General features: G+C 40.9%; 2 protein-coding genes across 2 annotated transcripts; one reads left to right on the top strand and one right to left on the bottom strand.

The window, feature by feature from the left end:
* The first annotated feature begins 9,297 nt into the window (after window positions 1–9,297).
* LOC113417765 (chemokine-like protein TAFA-1) lies at window positions 9,298–11,255 on the top strand. Its single transcript, XM_087956752.1, has 4 exons — window positions 9,298–9,572; window positions 10,092–10,232; window positions 10,814–10,938; window positions 11,122–11,255. Exons 1-4 carry the CDS (start codon window positions 9,428–9,430, stop codon window positions 11,137–11,139), a joined length of 429 nt encoding a protein of 142 aa, XP_087812878.1. The 5' UTR covers window positions 9,298–9,427; the 3' UTR covers window positions 11,140–11,255.
* A 264-nt stretch (window positions 11,256–11,519) lies between these two features.
* On the bottom strand, window positions 11,520–19,806 carry TIMM17B (translocase of inner mitochondrial membrane 17B). The gene is made up of 6 exons (XM_026676314.2): window positions 19,742–19,806; window positions 17,689–17,788; window positions 16,842–16,905; window positions 14,010–14,138; window positions 13,799–13,909; window positions 11,520–12,805 (listed from the first exon to the last, which is right to left on the bottom strand). The coding sequence occupies exons 1-6, from the start codon at window positions 19,765–19,767 to the stop codon at window positions 12,717–12,719; spliced, it is 519 nt and encodes a 172-aa protein (XP_026532099.1). The 5' UTR covers window positions 19,768–19,806; the 3' UTR covers window positions 11,520–12,716.
* Window positions 19,807–19,827: the final 21 nt, after the last annotated feature.

Here is a 19,827-nt window from a genome sequence, read left to right as displayed (position 1 = left end):
ATTTTTCAAGGATAAAAATATCTGAGAGCCATCTTCCTAATAGGATTGGTTCATCCCAGCAGAAGAGGCCTGTTTAAGATTTCCTCTGTCGAAGAATTTCAGCTGGTGGTCCAAAAGAAGAGCCTTTCCTGCTGGCTCCCACCCTATTCTGCTGGAGGGGAGGTTTACCCCATACTCGTCTTGGCCTTCCAGAAGAGCTTTAAAATCTGGCTTTGCCTGTTGGCCTGGGGTTCCAATGGGGGTATTCTATGCTGGGGTGGCTGACAGGATAGAGAAAAGATCCCCATCCCTATGTTGGCCGTCCTCTTGGTTTTTAGCCTCTATTTAATCTTTCTTAATTTTAATTGTTTTATATTTTTATCATTTTGTAAGCTGCCCCAGAGTTCAATAGTAATATGAGAGGCATATAAATTTAATGAATAAATGTAATCAACCAACCAAAATTTGGCCAGCTTTCTTCAGGAACTTTGATGCACTCTATCTGGTCCTGAAAATCTGAATTCACTCAAGATCAGTAGATATTTCCTGTGTTTCTATCAAGCTCATGTTGAAATTATTTTTAATTGCTTTCTTTATATTTCTCTAGTAAACTCTTTTTCTCAGTCTGACCCAAGTTAGGAATTGAATACTGTAAATGCTTCCCCACTTCTCTTCTGTGTTCACTGAACAATTAATAGATTGTTTCTTTTGTTTTAAATCACTTCCTATGCACACCTTGAACCATTCTGAGCTTTGATTTTCCTGACACCATCTCCGTCTCTGTGATCTGTTGATCTGTCCACTCTCATAGTCATTCCTTTGGTTTTTTTAGATTTTATCCTCACTTTTCTATGTAGACACATTAAATTCAGCTCTCTTCCATTTTTCATCCCTGGATGAGTTTGTTTGAATTTATCTATCAATGGATGGCAGGATATTTCAGTTTGCCCATCTCTTAAGAGATATTGTATCTCTTAAAAATATCTGAACTTTTTATTTGGAATACATTGTCTATGTTTTTTTTTCTTTATTTGGGTGCTCAAGAGTGGACAATGGGGGCTCTGCACCATTGTATTCATTCACTTGTTATATGCACTGTACAGCACAACTTGACTCCCTTTCAATTGCTTCTCTTGTGACTGAATAAAAAGAAGAGAAATACTTTTTTTTAAAGTAAAATGTTAGATTTGGAAAAATGCAGTTAGCAGAGTCTCATGAGTAGCATACAGATATTTACTGAAAGCTAAAACTCTTTTCTAAGCACATCTATCTTGTGTGTAATGTGGTATTGCTTCAAAGAGCCCTAAAAAGAGGTAACTGTGTTAGTGAGGGGCTGATTTGAACAAGATCCACATCTGCTTTTCTGAAGAGTAATCATAAAAAAGATTCCACCACTGAATGTGTACAGCTTGCACTTCCTGCCATCAAAGCCAATCCTCATCCTGAATGGGGGTGGAGGAGAATGCAATACAGGATTGTCCTTGACTCACAACCACAATTGAGCCCAAAGTTTTTGTTGATAAGCAAGACCCTGGTTAGGTGAATTTTGCCCTTTTATGACCTGTCTTCAGGGGTGGGTTTCTACCGGTTCTGTCCACCTCTGTAGAACCGGTAGCTCTGAAGAGCAGCAGACATAGAACCAGTTCTATGTCTGATGTTTTTGCCCACCTGCCCACCCAGGCTCTTACCTGATCTTTATTTCCTGATTTTTTTTCAACCTCAGCTGCCGAATGAGGCACAGCTGCAGTTAAAAAAGCAGGAAAAGAGGCTGTTTCAAAGGCTGCATCTCTGAATGCAGCCTGCTGGATGATGATTTACAGGCGCGCGGCTCTCAGCGTGCAGGGAAGCTCATAAATCCCAAAATGATAGTTAACCCTGTCCTATCCCACTCCTGCCTGTCTTGCCACAATTATTAAGTGAGTCACTGCAGCTGTAAAGTTAGTAACATGGTTGTAAAATGAATCTGGCTTCCCCATTGACTTTGTCAGGTCGCCTAAGGTGATCACGTGACCCCTAGAGACTGCAGCTATCATATATTTTATGTCAGTTCTCAAGTGGCTGAATTTTGATCACATGACCATGGAGATGCTGCAACAGTCATACGTGTGAAAAATGTTCATAAGTCACTTTTTTTCAGTGCTGTTGTAACTTCAAATAGTCACTAAATGAAACTGTTGTAACTGTATATAGAGGTAAAATTTTCATCTTTCCTATTTTTATGAAAGCATAGTCTGAATGTGCCCAAGAGAACAATGTCCCTTTAATAATGTAATGCACTTAAAAATAATAACAATAAAAGCCCTATCAGTGGAAAATCGTAGTTTACATTCCAGGCAAGCCAGTTTACCCATATGGGCTTTTTGAAATCCCAGGACTACTGGTTGCTACACTAGCAAAGTTGTACTTTCAATACAGTATAAGATAGTCATCATAAAACCCCATCAAGTAACTGAACAATTAAAGAGTCTATTCATATCTGGCCTCATTAATAAATTGTATATTACACCAACATGCACACTTTGTCATTATTCTCACCATCTTCAGTGATACTGGGTCAATAGCAAACCTAGATTTGTCTAGGAGGACATTTTATCACATTCCACTCCTCACACCCTCATTTTCTATTGACACCAGAGCTCACATTGACAATTACTATTTCTACTGCGTATTAGTGAAGGTGGTGTTTAAATTTCTCTGTGGAGAAATATATCATCAATGCAGAATGAGGCTGAGGAAAAGAAAGGTGGAAAGGATAAACTGTAATTTCAGTCTGTCAACCTCATCTCAGTTACCATCTGTGGCTAATGATGGAATCGATAACAATGGGATTCACTAGCATCCATCACTCTCCACCATTAATCTCTGCAATCCCAATCATACATACAGTAATTGTCTTTTGGATCTGCAAATTGGGATGGGTGGCTAAGATTGAAAAGGAGTAAGAAGAAAATATGCTGGTACAAGCCACGTAGTCCCAGATGGGGAAATTAAGAGATAACGTCACTAAAATATCAGAAATTTCAGCTACAGATTAATATCTACCACAGTATAACCACACCTTATTCCTGTGCGATTTTCATACAAAACATATTCTTTTGCAAATCAAAGAATATGCTTTAAAATAAAACATACCACCCATTGTTTTATAAGAAGAGCAATAAAACATGTCACAAATCCTAGGGCAGCAAAATAGGCATGGCATTTCTTTCTTTCTTTCTTTCTTTCTTTCTTTCTTTCTTTCTTTCTTTCTTTCTTTCTTTCTTTCTTTCTTCCTTCCTTCCTTCCTTTCTTTCTTTCTTTCTTTTCTTCCTTCCTTCCTTCCTTCCTTCCTCTTTTTCTCTTTCCTTCCTTCCTAGAATTACAGAAATCTCTAGATGATCCAACCTTTTTTTAACACTTCATCCCAAAGTGAGAAGCAGTGAAGGCAAAGAGAGACCATCAAAGCTGGCTCATATCCCAGCAAGAGTGGTGTCAGAAACAAAATCTGGAGGAGGCAGCACTGTGTGGGATGTAGCAGGAGGGCTCTCTGAACAGAAAGCATAAAGGAGAAAAGCACAAAAGAGGCCGTCTGGATCTCCTACACAGACACATGTGTATACATATATCAGTCAAAGCAAAGCTGAAGAACAGAGACTCAAAATCTTGCACAGATACCGAGACATCTGCTGGGTTGCAGAAGGAAGGCTGGCAGCCAGAACTTTTGGTTCTGGCACCAAATCTGGCTGAGAGAGCAGTGAGTTGCTAGATTGTGAGGAGGTTATGATCAGGGCAGATCAACAATGCCAGAACAGTGACTTTGGTTCCAGAACTCTGAGCACTCAGAACATTTTTCTCCACCTTTTTCCCAAAAAGAGAATTAATCCGAACAAAGAAGAGGATGTTTCCAGGCTCCCTAGACCCTGCTGCCATGGCTGGGACAGAGAGGTGAGAACACCTTCAGCAACAAGGACACAGGATCACAGGTAAGAAATGAGAATGGGGCCTGGGTGACTATTTAAGCTTGTTCAGGTAATGTTGTAGTAGGTAATGATATATTGGAGAAGTGGCAACCAAATAATAAACTACATCAATATTTTATGGAATGAACTAGTCATTTTAAAAATGTCTCAAATTTTCAAGCAATTTATCATTGCTCCTGACATAAACAGTAAAAGAATCCCACTTGAACTAAGTCTGCAACATTTATCACTTACCTACTACATAATAAGAAATTGATTCTGTATTTCTGTCCACTTTTGCATTTGAACCTATCTAACATGGGGGGAAATCATAAAAAGACTATGGCAGAATATTTTGATGAATGGAAAAATTCAGAATAAATCTTTTGATATCCTCAATACAGTGGGACAAAACTCCCAAGTTAGGAATAAGTTCCTAACAGCAGGAGAAACATCTTGAACTCTTTGGTATAAAATGTGTCACTGGCACATTCTAATCCCCACAGGAGTAACAAATCCAGGTCTTTGATTTCATTTGCACAAGATGTTCAATGAGCCCTTCCTTGAAAAGTTCTTATGCAAGGTATTGCACAATTTATTGCATTTCCATTTGACTACTGCAGACGTTGCTTATGGTAACACTTGAAATCACTAACTAATCAATCTCTTTTCTATTTTGGCTTTCTAAATAATACAGCCCATTATTTATACAGCACCTTTTTAGCCTTTTACTGTACAGCACACAGACTATAGAAACTTATAGAAATTTATGAGAACTAGATTATGAGAGGTGCCCTTCTTGTGTTAAACACTCTTGACTCTGGAAGCAGGTATTTTCTCTATACGGCAGATTTGATAATATGCTAATTAAGATATTGATTTAAAATACACTTGTGAGAGAGGCTGTCCCCCCTCCCTTCTAGTTGTTCCCTTGGAAAAAAAAAACCATGTTCCTGTGACATCCAGTTCAATTCTTGTTCCAAGGGTACAAGAAAACACCTCTAATAAAAGCAGCAGACACATTATTATTTACAGGGATTATTTGGCCACCATTTAGTAGAAAATGTTAAATATTTCTCTTAATCCCTTTTTACACAGAATAATGTTTTTATGGGTTAGATTTAATAGCATCTGTGATTCTAGGGACCGAGTGTAATATCATCCTCCCCTACTAGAGACTGGTTTTTGTGGGGGAGGAATCAACTGACTTAATTGGTTATATTACACCATATACCAGTCTTGGCACCTTAATCTAACAATGCTTTTCATAGTTAAACCATTTGGCTTGATCAAATGAGAAGACATGCTTTCTGTAAGGAGCCTTCTCTTGTGAAATAATCAGGGATCACTTGGGCTGGGTCTAATAAAGATGGGATTTATATCCCTATCTTAGATACTATTATATGCACTGCTGGATTTTTCCAGGATTCAAATTTCATTGATCTCTGGTTGTAGTATTTTGGGAAGGGGAAGGGGAAAATTGTTTCTCCTTTTTCACTTTATTCACACCACGTATAGTTTTCTACACCTCTGTCGTGTCCCCTTTCATTTGCCTTCTTTCTGGATTAAAAATCTCCCAAACATTCTGTCTTTTCTTCATAAAGGCTCCTGTCCCTTGATGATCTTAGTTGCCCTCCTCTGAACCTTCTCCAGCTCCACTGTATCCTTTTTGAGGTGTGGCAATTAAAAACGCACACAATATTCCAGATACTGTCACACAATTTATAGTCTTTATATAAATTGTGACAATATCTGGAATATTATATATCAATCTAACATGCTATTGCCCTTTTTTTTACAGCAGAGGCATAGTGTTGATATGTTCATTGAACTGTTTACCATTAACTCAAGATCTCTTTCATTACCAATGCTAGCCATGATCCATGTATACAAATTTTGTTGTCTTCTATATGTGGTTGAACTATTTTCTTCAACATCTATTATTCCCTCAAGGTGCTTCCTCAGCACCACTTACTGGTGCTCTTCTGGAAGACCAAGAAGTGTGTGGGATGAACCTCACCCCCAGGAGGATAATAGGGTGGGGGCCAGCAGAAAAGATGCTTCCTTGTTGCTTCTTCAAGAAATAGCTCAGGTCATCTAGCTGGGGAAATGGCTTCTCTACATTATGAGTAACCATGCATTTAGATCAGACTTCTAAGTTTGCAGGTCAACTTATGGAAACTAATTTGAAGTAAGCACAAGACAATTTCCTTCCACTATAGGATGCCTGCTGAAAAACTGGGAATTTATCATGTAGACCAGAAGAGAATTCTAGACAAAGTGGACATCCACCTCCAAGTTATTATGATGCTATACTAGCAGATACCACTTTTCCAATAGAAAATTCCCAAAGCACAAAATCTGTAGATATGCTGAAGGTCTTTTTCCTTAATCATGCCACAGAATGAATACATTAACATTGTCCCATAGAACATCACAAAATGATCCAAACTCCTCACCAACAAATCATACAGGTAGTTCTTGACTTACAAGTTTGCTTAGTGACTGTTCAAAGTTACGACTGTTTTTCACACTTCTGATCCCCCATGGTCACGTAATGCTTCACAACTGACTCACATTTATGACAGTTGCAATGTTCCAGGATCATGTGATTACCTTTTGCAACCCTCTCTCAAGCAAAGTCAATAGGGAAACCTGATTCACTTAACAACTATGTTACTAACTTAACAACTGCACTGATTCACTTAAACAAATCATAAAGTGGGGCAACATTCACTTAACAAATGTCATACATTTTGGGCTAAATTGTGGTCGAAAGTAGAGTACAAAACCTGTGGATTTGTAAAAATCAAACATGAACGTATCTCAGTTTCTCTTGTTGAAAAGAAACATTTACTTGATTGTTGTAGTTAGGTTGTTTTGGTTTTCCGATTTGATTCTTCCCTCTTTCCTCTAGGCTTGACAAACAACAAACTCCTTTGAAACAAGTGTTGCTGCTGGTTGAGCTGCTCAAGTGCTGATTCAGAAACAAGGTGCCCATTCAGGTCAGTAAGGTTGGTCCAAGCAGGTAATACATACTTTCCTGAACTTGCAGCATAGAAAGCAGTCAGATAGCCTTCAAACAATTCCTGATCAGTGCAGGGCTGCAAAGTGTGTGTTAGCATACCTGCCAAAAGTGTGAAAGTCAAGGAATGTAAAATACACTGCTCAAAAAAATAAAGGGAACACTTAAACAACACAATGTAACTCCAAGTCAATCACACTTCTGTGAAATCAAACTGTCCACTTAGGTAGCAACACTGATTGACAATCAATTTCACATGCTGTTGTGCAAATGGAATAGACAAAAGGTGGAAAGCATAGGCAGTTAGCAAGACATCCCCAATAAAGGAGTGGTTCTGCAGGTGGTGACCACAGACCACTTCTCAGTTCCTATGCTTTCTGGCTGATGGTTTGGTCACTTTTGAATGCTGGCAGTGCTGTCACTCTAGTGGTAGCATGACACGGAGTCTACAGCCCACACAAGTGGCTCAGGTAGTGCAGCTCATCCAGGATGGCACATCAATGCGAGCTGGGGCAAGAAGGTTTGCTATGTCTGTCAGCGTAGTGTCCAGAGCATGGAGGCGCTACCAGGAGACAGGCCAGTACATCAGGAGACATGGAGGAGGCCATAGGAGGGAAACAACCCAGCATCAGGACTGCTACCTCCACCTTTGTGCAAGGAGGGACAAGAGGAGCACTGCCAGAGCCTTGCAAAATGACCTCCAGAGGGCCACAAATGTGCATGTGGCTGCTCAAACGGTCAGAAACAGACTCCATGAGGGTGATATGAGGGCCCGACGTCCACAGGTGGGGGTTGTGCTTACAGCCCAACACCGTGCAGGACGTTTGGCATTTGCCAGAGAACATCATGATTGGCAAATTCGCCACTGGCGCCCTGTGCTCTTCACAGATGAAAGCAGGTTCACACTGAGCACATGTGACAGACGTGACAGGGTCTGGAGATGCCGTGGAGAATGTTCTGCTGCCTGCAACATCCTCCAGCATGACCGGTTTGGCAGAGGGTTAGTAATGGTGTGGGGTGGCATTTCTTTAGGGGGCTGCACAGCCCTCCATGTGCTCGCCAGAGGTAGCCTGACTGCCATTAGATACCGAGATGAGATCCTCAGACCCCTTGTGAGACCATATGCTGGTGCCCTGGGTTCCTCCTTATGCAAGATAATGCTAGACCTCATGTGGCTGGAGTGCGTCAGCAGTTCCTGCAAGGCGAAGGCATTGATGCTATGGACTCGCCCGCCCATTCCCCAGACCCGAATCCAATTGAGCACATCTGGGACATCATGTCTCGCTCCATCCACCAATGCCACGTTGCACTACGAACTGTCTAGGAGTTGGGAGATGCTTTAGTCCAGGTGTGGGAGGAGATCCCTCAAGAGACCATCCGCCACCTCATCAGGAGCATGCCCAGGCATTGTAGGGAGGTCATACAGGCACGTGGAGACCACACACACTACTGAGCCTCATTTTGACTTGTTTTAAGGGCATTACATCAAAGTTGGATCAGCCTATAGTGTTTTTTTCCACTTTAATTTTGAGTGTAACTCCAAATCCAGACCTCCATGGGTTGCTAAATTTGATTTCCATTGATAATTTTTGTGTGATTTTGTTGTCAGCACATTCAGCTATGTAATAAACAACGTATTTAATAAGAATATTTCATTCATTCAGATCTTGGATGTCTTATTTTTGTGTTCCCTTTATTTTTTTGAGAAGGGTATATTTTGTCCGGGACAAACTGAGAATATGCCAAATAAACTATATCTCAAAATTGATATTAGTCCTAACAAATACAGAATTCTAGAAAAGTGAATCCTAGCTTCGTTTCACTTTGTATTTTAAAGTGGTGTAGGAAATCAAATATACACAATCCCATATAATTAGCACATACTGTTTTGTAGATGCATGGTATAACTTTCACAATTATTTTTAATAGGCATGTATGCACTTTAGATAATGTACTGGTAATGTACTGCAACTATGCCCAATACTAATTCTTTCTTTCTTTTTTTGAAGACACAACTCTTAAGAATTCACACTGAGAAAAGGCCCTTCAAAGATCTGGGGAATCTTTCCTGAAGAAAAGTACATAGGTATCATAAAATTATCTCCATGGGTTTTTTTAAAATCCCTCTCTTTTCTGTCAGCTTGTGCCTATGTGGTCATGCACTTCATAAGTCAAGATTGTCAAATGAGACTCAGCAGCCAAGTTCTCTGAAAAGCTAATACCCAACTTCAAAACAAATTATAACAGTACGTCAGGAATTACACTCCTTCTAAGCATAGGTGGAAGAAACTGTCTTCAAGCTGTTCCATTTTAATATGTCCCCTCTCTTGGAAAAGTAGTCCCAGATGGCTATCATGCAACTGTTCTCCTCACTGTAACTTTGCCAAAGCTAAGGATAAATAAGACGTACCCGGTAAAATAGGATTCCATTTTCCTTTCCCCTTCTTGCTGTGAAAACTCATCCTTCTTTTGCAGCTCTATCAAGATGTGTCACCCCTTTCCAGCATTCCTAATGGTTTCCATCATTCTCATGCGGCCAGGCACCTTTGCTCATGAGTTTCCCATTCAGAGTCAACATCATCACGATCAATATTGGTACCAGACAACAGTAGATCAAATCCCAGTGATCAGTGAGTTTCTTCTGTTCTGGGGAAGGGGAGGGTTAAGTATCCAAGTAAAAGGTATTAACATCAGCCTTCATTTTGGAAATTTAGGGTCTACTGTCTTTTTCCCAAGTTATCTAATTGGATAATAGTTTGTGTATTTTCTGTTAACATCACTGTTTGAGTACCAATTGTTTTTATGCACAAATAGAATTACTGTATACTTCAGTTCTTAAAGTGTGGAGGTGAGAGTCTTCCAAATAGTCATAGTGCGCCCCTAAGCATCCCAGGACAATTCCACCCAAATGACAGCAAAATTGGCAATGCAAATAATTTCAAGTAACTACCATCCAGATGCATTCCAATTTGCTTGCAGTTTTGTCACATAACAGGTAAAGTACTGGGTACATGTGCATGTGTAGAAGCTGACCTCAGATTAGAACCTTCACTCTTCTGTGCTAGAGAAAAAAAAAAGGCACAGCAGACAAAAATCCTCAGTGCTGCTTCCTCCCCCCATCTTCCCTTATCATCTGCTCCCAACCACAGGTGGGGGCACCTGCAAAGTGATTGCTGTCAAACGCTGCTGCAACCGCAACCATATTGAAGAACGGTCCCAAACTATCCAATGCTCCTGTCTCCAAGGCAAAGTGGCTGGCACAACCCGTGGCAAACCTTCTTGTGTGGATAGTAAGTACTAGGAGTCAAGATCTTTCTTTCTCCTAACCCCAAGTGGCAGGAAAATCCAAGGGGATATAAGGACCAAAAATCTAAGCAATAAGAATTCTGGGAAGAGATTGAAACATGGATCCAAACTAAAGAGGAAAACAACCCACCAAATGTGCTTAAATAGATATGGATGAGGATGAGGATGGCTTAGCATATAGACTGAAGAAAAGATGAAGAGCTTGATAGTTGTAGCCTCTTTTATTAGGGGACTGTATGTGTGTTTTATATAATGGCTCTTTCAGGGCAGATGTAAGTAGTGGTTACGGTGGTCTTAAAGTCCTCAAATTGTACTTATTATGCTAAGACTTCCATGATTCAAGCAAGGCAGAGATAAGTTGGTTAGTTAGCATGGAATTCAGGAAGTCCCATTTGTCCCTGGTCTATAACCTCTCGATGCCAAGAGGCCCGAATAGACTAGAGGCATTCCATCTTGACCACAAAACCTATTGAAATGCCATATCTGCAGTGAACAAGTTACCAATGTCAGTAAAGATCATGGCTTTAAGGAGGGATGGTAACAAGTGTCTCCCTCTATTCTATAGCCTCCATTGTGACAGGAAAGTGGTGGTGTGATATGCAGCCCTGCCAGGCTGAAGAGGAATGCAAAGCATTACCTGACAACTCAGGCTGGATGTGCTCCTTAGGAAACCGTGTTAAAACCACCAAGGTAAGGCCTCTCACAACCCTGACAAAAGTCACGTCTGTACAGGATGCCACTTCTTTTCCTGTATCTCAAATGTGTATCTAGTCTTAAGGAATGTGAAGGTTTTGTTTCTTTCTTTTTAAGCCCATTGTACAAATAGTGGAGATTTGATTTCCATTTAACAATTAATCATGGCTTGTTTTTCAGATCCATCCCAGGAAATAAAAGTCTGTTATAATGGAAAACCCATCTCTGAAGAGGGCATGACAGAATTTCAAGTAGTGGAATTATCATCAACTTCATGATGAATACTAGTGGGTATGCAAACTTTTTGTCCACTGGGGAGGACAAAAACATCATATTGCTGGATGCACTGTGACTTTGCAGAAGACAATGCTGCTTTTTGTTAAAGGAAATGGAATCAAAGACCTTTCATTAACAGAAGGAAGATTTAGCCCTATTTGGGGGGTGGGGGGAACAGTAGAGCAAGTTGGTTCAAATGATTCTAAACTTTCTTGTGAAACACTGCTGAGACATTTCCTATATAACTATCATTTTTGTCAAACGGATAATTAAATTCTCCAAAACAGATGCAAAAAAGCCAGTTTTGTATTTACATCTGTAATATAATACAGAGTATTTCTTTACAATGATATTGAAATACAATTGCCCCACCATTAGGCGATCTTCAAGCTGGAGAAAATGGACTACTAGGTCTTTAAAATTTTAATCCTATCTTAATAGGCCATTTGAATTCTGAATTGAGGTCCTTAGCCCAAAAGGCCAAGTATATAAAACTGGAACTAAAATTATATTGCCGGATTAGAGGTGGCTTGGCTTAGATGGGCAGGGGGCGGAGGGGTAATGTCAATTTAGATCCCAAAAGAGCTTTGGGTTGTTTAGTATCTATAACTAAAGCACTGTTTCAATATACTGGATGTTTTTTTATGCAACTAAGAGACTGAAGCACACTCTCTGTTCTGCCAGTCTGTCTTAGTTAGTTTTTCTAAAGATGGAACTGACACAGCATTTTACTGGAATAAAACTTAGTTCTAAGAGAGGCCTATCCAGCTTTTTAAGGTGAGTCAAGGCCACAAACCCTGTTTTGATCCACCATTATTCCCTCTTTTTTAAAAAAAACCTAAGCAACCAGCAACAACAGTACTATCAAGTGAAGGAAAAGGGTGAGGATTCAGGGTAGCAGCATCTCTTATTCTGGCTCAATAACATAGAGGCACCTGACCTACAAAGAAGAGACCTATCACAGGAGATCATCATTGGTAGAGTGGCAGGGCTTCCCCTTGTTATAATAACTCTTTCATCCAAGGCTTGGGAAAACACATTATTTGTTTACAGACTTTAAAAATATAACTTAAGAGGAGTTTCCACCAAACAGAGAAAATTGGAGGAGTCCTTCCATCAGAAAGTCAGGAAAACAGCCCTTCAAAATTTGCCATAGTCGATTAATTGTAATTGCACACCCCAGTTTTTTTCAGGTAAATATCATACTAGGATTCCAAGTTCTCCTAATAAGCTTTGGTTCCATCATTGTATGCAATTAATCTTGGGGCACCTCATTTCATAACTGCAAGATTCTTTAACTCCTCATAGAGGTAGATATTATACAGCTCAAACCCCCAACCACGTTTTCCTTGCCCCTCCCCTCTGCCAAACCTAAAAGGTAACTCTAAGAACCAAATCCCTTCCATGCTTTGTTTGCACTCTTGGATGAATGTCTTAGTTTCAAGGGGAAAAATCTTGCTCGATTCTAAAAATAGAAGTGATTCAGGCCCCACATTGGCTCACTGATATTGTCCATAGCCTGTATATCCTGTAGGTGGTGAACCATCTTTGGGAGGCAGTTGACTGGGGTCTTCTCCAAAGGGATTGGCTAAGAAGAAAAGAAGGACCCATTAGTGATACATGAAAACATAAGGTTACTATTATTCATGATAGGAATTAGCAGGGGAAAGCTTTCTGAAGCAGAAGTAACAACGGTGAAGCTAGGAGGAAAGAAGGTTGGGGTTGAAGGGAGAAGTGATTCATTAAATGAAGTGAAAAATCTCAACTTTCACTATTAGAAAATTCAAAGGAGGTTGAAATGTCAATCAGTAAATAAAGAAGAGGAAGGTGCCAGACAGCATGGGAAGAAGTGTAACCCTGGAACACATTTATAGAACCATTAGCAAAAATTGTGTTAAAATACAGGAGATGGGGGGGAGACAGGAATGTGCCATGCTTCCTCCCTATAGATGCACCAAGATCTGAGATAAGAATAGGGAGAGGTATGGCAATCAGGAAGAGACATTTCTTGCACTCTGGGTAACTGCAAAGAAACATCAGATTAGTAAAGCCAAAATCTCTTTCACCACAAAGTGGAACTGGCTTCACACCGCTTCCCCCAGCTCTAGTGCCAATTGGTTCTTAATATTCTCACTAAATTTTATCGTTACAAGGTAATAGACAAAGGCAGGTGCATTAACATCTGGATCTTCGGATTTTGAATGACATCTTTCACTATTAATAATGTTAGCTGAGACTACTGGGAATTTATTTTTCACATTTATATAGCCACCCATTTCACTAATCAAGTGACTCTAGGAGGCATGAAAAAGTGTTTGAAAGGCTGCAGGTCCTCTACACATAAGCAATAGTATAAAAAAGTATAAAAAATAGTAGTATGAAAAAGTATTCCAAACATATTTCCCAGGATGTAATGGAGACTTCTAACCCTCCAGATATTATTACATTTCAATTCCAGCATTCCTGGAATCAAGGCCAACAATGAAAAGGACTTTTTTCTTGTAACTACATTTGGAGGTCTACACATTCCCCCAAATCCCCCCCCCTTCTGGGACCTTTTATTCTCAGAAATATAACTTACGGTTTTGGAACTGCTGGGCTGTATATCTTGTCAACAAAATTCCAACACCTTCTATCAAGGCAAGCAAGATGCCTCCCATCATAGCAGATCCTACCATGGCCAACGGCCCACCTAAATGAAAAAGCAGTTAGTAAGCCCCAAGGAAGCAATTATTAGAAAGTGATGATAAATGGGTGATGTGTATTTGGCAGAGCTAAGAAACATCACTTACTGCGCGATGCTAATACAGCCCCCGTGAGGGCCCCACTGGTAATGGAATTCCAAGGATCTTCTTTGCCTCGCATCTTCACCAGACCACAGTCAATGGTAGAAAAAAGCCCACCCCACACTGCAAAGCTCCCTGGGAAGAGAAAGAGAAAAGGCCTTTGGAGTCACCAGTTGAATGCTGAATTGTTCATAACTTGCATCAAAAAAGCCCTTTGCCTGATACTAAGCAACTTTATTATAGATACTGGTTGGGTGCACATGAGAATTGGATCAAAATACCCCAGAGTCTTAGAAGTCATTGCCAAAGATACTCAGAGTGTCTCAAAAAGGGGCAGCAATTCACAGATACTGCCTCCCGAGCAACTGATTTTCAAATTTATCACCCAAACCTTGAAAGACCAAAACAACTTTACTTTTTTTAAAGTATTTGCAATCTCAAATCTTGTGTCAATTTCTTGAAAATAGAAGTATATGAATAAACACATAGGAAAGCATAAGAAAATGCAAATGATTTGATTTTTTGTTTTCATTGGTATTTTTAAACATGTGATCTCATTCTATAAATTGTTACACAGGTATAGGATTCATGATAGCTTACTAGAAGTAAATAGATCTCATAGCAGCTTACTGCAAGTAATGGTCTCATAGATGCAAGTAATCAAGTCATGTGATTGTAATTTGGGTGCTTGGCAGCCAGTTTGCATTTATGACTAATTACAGCAACCTGCAGTCACATGATCATCATCTGCAACCCCTTTTTACTGATTTCCAGCAAAAAAAAACCAGCACAAAGCGCCCACTGGAGAACCTGGATTTGTTTAACAATCTTGTGATTCATTTAACCATCACAGTAATTCACCAATAACCACTATAAACATTGTTGCAAAATAGGATCCAACTTGACTTACAACCACAACTTATGACAGAAATTCCAGTCCTAATTGTGGCAGTTAGTGGAGGACTACCTATAATATGAACTTAAAAAATTAGTATTAGGGGTAATCCTTAAGGTAAAATGGAAACTGGGACCAAGATTGCTATTGCTAAATGATGTGGGTGTAAAGCATGTCATGTGACCACATCACTTAGCAATGGCAATCCAGGCCAATCCCAGTTGTCATCATAACCACAAGGCACATGGGCCATTATGTCAGAAGTTAAGGGAATCCCAGGTAAGAAACATGGACTGGCACAGTGGAGTGGGCTGCCCTAGGAGGCTTGGCACAGACTATGAGTGAATGGTGTGTGTGTGTGTGTGTCTTCCAGTGCAGCATAAGCTTACAAAGGCTAAGGAAAGAGGGTGTAAGGTATGTGCATGTGTGTGAGCACATGGAGGCCAGGGAAGGAGAGAAGTACAAGCAAACGGAGGGCATGGTGGTTTGGGGGACGGGGGGACGGGGGGGGGGGGAAGACACTTACTTGTGACCTTCCCTGTCAGGTTCCCTATTGACTTTGTTTATAGGAAGCTGACAGAGAAGGTCAACAACAGTGACCATATGACTGCAGGATGCAGCAACCCGTCATAAAATGTGAGATGGTTGCCAAGCACATGAATTTTATTGCAATAGCTGGAACTTCAAGGACTTCAAGTATATTCTTCGTCCAGTCTCATCGTAATGTCAAACAGTTGCTGAATTAATCCTAACATGAGGTCTATCTTTACTTACTTTACTCAAATATTTATAGGACTGCAAAGTTCAAGAAGGGAAAAACCCACCTTCCCCAATTTGATGCCTACCAGATATGCTGGACTTCCATGTCCAATATATCAAGCTAGTGTGGCTATACTAGAAATTACACAAACTGGTCTAACACAACTGAAGGCCACCAAGCTGGTGAAGATTTCAGCAAGTAAACATTTCTCAATTAATTCCCACTTTCCATTGCTTGGAGTGTTTATTTTTTAAAAAATATATAGCAGGATTGGAAACAACAAGTACTCCACTTTCTTCAGAATAATATAAGTTATACAGGAGTTCAAACATTCTGGGCTAAGTGAAGTCACCCATTCTCTGCCTGGTATCCTCTCTTTTCTCTGTCTTTTGCCACCTTCTTCTAAGTTTTCCTCATCATAGGCTGGGACAGACAATTCTTACATGATGGCTTGCTGAGAGTTCTGAAACCAGGGTAAGGGCTGTAGGACACCCCCGCCATCGGATTACCCAATTCCAAAATGCAAGGTCCATGCCTGAGATGTTTAATTTGTCTTCATCTGAACCATCAAAAAATACTTTGTCTGTAGACCAGAAGACTATAAAGCTCTTTATGCTGCAGAATATTCACTTGCAGAAATGGATAAACCATTTCTCTCAAATTCTTAGATCAGTTTGTTATGAAGAAGCATCAGAACATTCTGGAAAGAGACTACACAATTTTGCATATCCCAGTCCCAAATTTATATTCTTCACTTTTTTCCAGACACCTAAATCCTTATAACAAAAAAAATGAGTAAGTCAAGCTGAAACAGACTGATCCAAAGTCACTCCTCTGCTTGTCAGACAGTGTCAGAACTTGATTCTGGTTCGCCCTGATCTTTTGCAAGCCCAGCATGGTAGGGGGAGAGGGGAAAGAGCAGGGGCATGTGAATGGCAGGCACTGCCATTTGCATGAATGGAGCTTCGCCCACAAGTGCAAGCATCTGCCACTCATATGAGTGGAGCTTCATGCACGCACCTGTCTGCCATTCATCAGAGTGAAGCTTCATGCACATGCACTTGCCCATCTCTACCATAGCCTAGTTTTGAACAGGCTGCAACTCGGTAGTGGGCTGCAGTTTGGGGGGTTGGGGACCCCTGACTTATGACACTCATTCCCCCTACCAAACCCTCTATCTTACCTCCAATCTGTGGTGCTCTGACTCTGATAGCATTGATGCTGCCTCTGAATCGATGCCTGACACCCTGAATTTTTTTTTAAAAAAAGAAACAGAAATCCTTTTGATTAATCAACTCCATATTTAAAAGAGGACTCATAATTCAAGCAACGCACACAGTGCTTACATTTTAGGATTCATTTTAGGATTTTGCAAAGAAAAATGAATAAATATGTGAACTTCTCTCTTTAGAGTCATTGTTTTAAGGCTAGAATCTTTCAGAGATATTGAATACAAATGCCCATCATCCCTAAAAGTCAGGCATCCTTTGTCAGAATTGCAATACCAACCCACTAGAGCACGGGTGTCAAACTCGCCATGTCATGTTGCCATCACGTGACGTGTCACGGTATTTTTTTCTTTCACAGAGTTGGGGTGGGCGTGGCCTGTACGTGACGCATCTGGCCGACCGGCCACCAGTTTGACACTCCTGCCCTAGAGGGTATCAAGCTGAGGGGAATAATACTATATTTATGAAACAGGTTTACCAATAATCAAATAACAATTGAAAGTAAGAACGAACTGTTTGGATGATCACAGAAATTCCATGCTCAATCAATAATAAGTAACAAGATTGCAGAGCAGTAAGGGTGCATGGATGCAAACAATAACCATATTTTCATATTGTTAAATCATAAAGCAAAATACTATACATTAAATCCCAGCACTGCCTCTACATTTATTACAGCAAATGTCACTGAAACAAGAATTTTGACCCAACACTATTTCCTCATTGCTTGCTGCTTAAAGGGAGCAAAAAATAATACAATCAAATGAAATAAAGACTAAAAATAAAATATGTAGAACTCACCACTGGAGCATTGCGAAAGCCTTTGATTGCCTGAAAGACACCCCCGCCAATCATTCCCATAGTAAAGGCACCACCACAGTCATCCACGATCCTCCAGGGGCTGTCAGATAGAAACAAGTCAGTCAGTGTAGGCTCTTCACTTAGGAAGCTCTGTTATGGTAAGAATTTATGCTTAATACTAAAAGTATTTAAATTTAATTTTTCTGAAGTATTATATTACCTCAATATTATACTGCTATGTATTACCGATGTTTTAATATAACAAATGAAAACCATCGGGACTGGCAGCCTATAAGCGAGCTCCTTTTCACACACAAATACACAAACAAGTAATCAACAATTTACCAGCCTAAGTATAGACACATACACCAGCTTGGGGAAAAGTGTAAAATAGTTGCAACAGAATATTGCCTGCATAAAAACACAAATGCTAGTGTATTGAGCTGCTGCCCATACAGTACTAGTTCCCTCTCAAAAACCTCACTGCCTTGACAACCAATTCATGTGAATTTTCTGCTTTTATTTCTATTTACAAATGTCCATGCATCACATTTCATTTCAAATGTATTAAAATACATTTTTACTGATTTGCTTGCATGAAATGCTTGCAAATATAATTCCTAAAACAAGACTATTACAGATAACTCAAAAGCATAAGAGTTGCAGAAATTACATGAGGCTGAAAGCACTCTACACATGCTAATGTTACAGATATTGACCCACACAAGGGTTTCCTAAACATTCCAGTACATGTTGAAATGCCGCCACAAACATGAAACGTCCCTCTGAATAAAAGACAACTGGGTTAACACCACCACCAACTACAGGGAGTCCTCGCCTTACGATCACAACTGAGCCCAAAATTCCTGTTGTTGAGTGAGGCATTTGTTAAGTGAGTGTTGCCCCAATTTACTATCGTTCTTGCCACAGTTCCTAAGCGAATCACTGCAACCGTTAAGTTAGTAACACGGTTGTTAAGTGAATCTGGCTTCCCCACTGACCTTGGCTTGTCAGAAGCTTGTCAAAAGGTGATCACCTGATTCAGGGATCAAATATGAGCCAGTTGCCAAGCAGCTGAATTTTGATCACGTGACCATGGGGATGCCCCAATAGTCATAAAGTGTGAAACACCGGCCTAAGTCACTTTTTTTCACTGCCATTGTATCTTCAAATGAACTGCTGCAAATCGAGGACTACTTGTACAATTATAAACACCATATCCGTTTAACCTGCCAGTTCCCAATTGACTGATTACACGGACATGAGGGCTAATAAGCAAAAAGGGAAGATGCTTAAGTACCAACAGCTACCCCAGAGCATACCCCACACCAGAAGGCAGCAGGCAAAGTACATTTCTTAAGCCAGCAGGCAGAGAGATGGACACAGAGCAAGGAAACCCGAATCCCGCCTGTTTCATAACATTCCCAGGGTGACCTTGGAGCTATTCCCCTTCTTTCATCCTGGCCAAGAGTTCGGCTTCTAAAGTGAAAAGCCGCCTCGTTTCTTTGTGACTCTCACGCAATGCTGCCCTTGCCGCTTTTGTAGCCGGGAGGGAAGCAAGAAAGAGGGAAGGAAAAGCATTCCAAGGATATAACTAGAGATAAAGCCTTAAGTGCCATTGCTCTAAAAGCCAAGGCGGCCCCCAGCGCAGCTCCAATCTCTCTCAGGGTTTTGGACGGCGGGTTCAAGAATTCCTTCTCAGGAATTCGACCCCGCACCGAGATGGAGGCCGGTTCGTTTTCTCCGCTGACCTTGAGCTACCTCGCAGGGCTGTTGGGATGGGATACAAAAGGGGACGGGACAGGCCCTCCCTCCCTCCCTCCCTCCCGTGCAGAAGGAAAGGAGCAGCCGACGGAGACGGAAGGAGGGGGCGAACTAAAAAGAAGGAGCCCGGCTACGGCGGGCTGGGAGGGGGCTCCCCAAAGTTCCCCGCGGGCCTCGAAGGAAGCTGAAGCTGAAGCCGGCCCAGCGCAGGACGCCCGCTCGCCTAACGAAGCCGGCCCGAAGGCAGGCCAGCGCCCAGCCCCTCCGTCCACCCAACCGCCTCGGTTACCAAGGTTCCCGGGCATATTCCTCCATAGCTCCCGGCCTTGAAGCTCGCTAGCCCACGCGAAAAAGGAAGAAGCCTCCGGGGGAGTC

This window comes from Notechis scutatus, chromosome 2, assembly GCF_049901735.1.
Source record: "Notechis scutatus isolate UNSWTSFEM ecotype Mainland chromosome 2, rNotScu1.2, whole genome shotgun sequence".
In the NCBI taxonomy this organism is placed as follows: domain Eukaryota; kingdom Metazoa; phylum Chordata; class Lepidosauria; order Squamata; family Elapidae; genus Notechis; species Notechis scutatus.
Note: the sequence above shows the minus strand (reverse complement) of the source record. Positions and strands in the feature narration are given on the sequence as shown.

Coding starts and splice junctions, on each gene's coding strand:
- TIMM17B (XM_026676314.2), bottom strand. CDS start 19,767: ATGGAGGAATATGCCCGGGAACCTTG. Junction 14,139..16,841: donor CAGAGCACCACAGATTGGAG/GTAAGATAGAGG, acceptor TTCTCTTCCCAG/GGAGCTTTGCAGTGTGGGGT. Junction 12,806..13,798: donor AGCCCAGCAGTTCCAAAACC/GTAAGTTATATT, acceptor TTTTCTTCTTAG/CCAATCCCTTTGGAGAAGAC.
- LOC113417765 (XM_087956752.1), top strand. CDS start 9,428: ATGTGTCACCCCTTTCCAGCATTCCTAATGGTTTCCATCATTCTCATG. Junction 9,573..10,091: donor AGATCAAATCCCAGTGATCA/GTGAGTTTCTTC, acceptor TCCCAACCACAG/GTGGGGGCACCTGCAAAGTG. Junction 10,233..10,813: donor CAAACCTTCTTGTGTGGATA/GTAAGTACTAGG, acceptor TCTATTCTATAG/CCTCCATTGTGACAGGAAAG.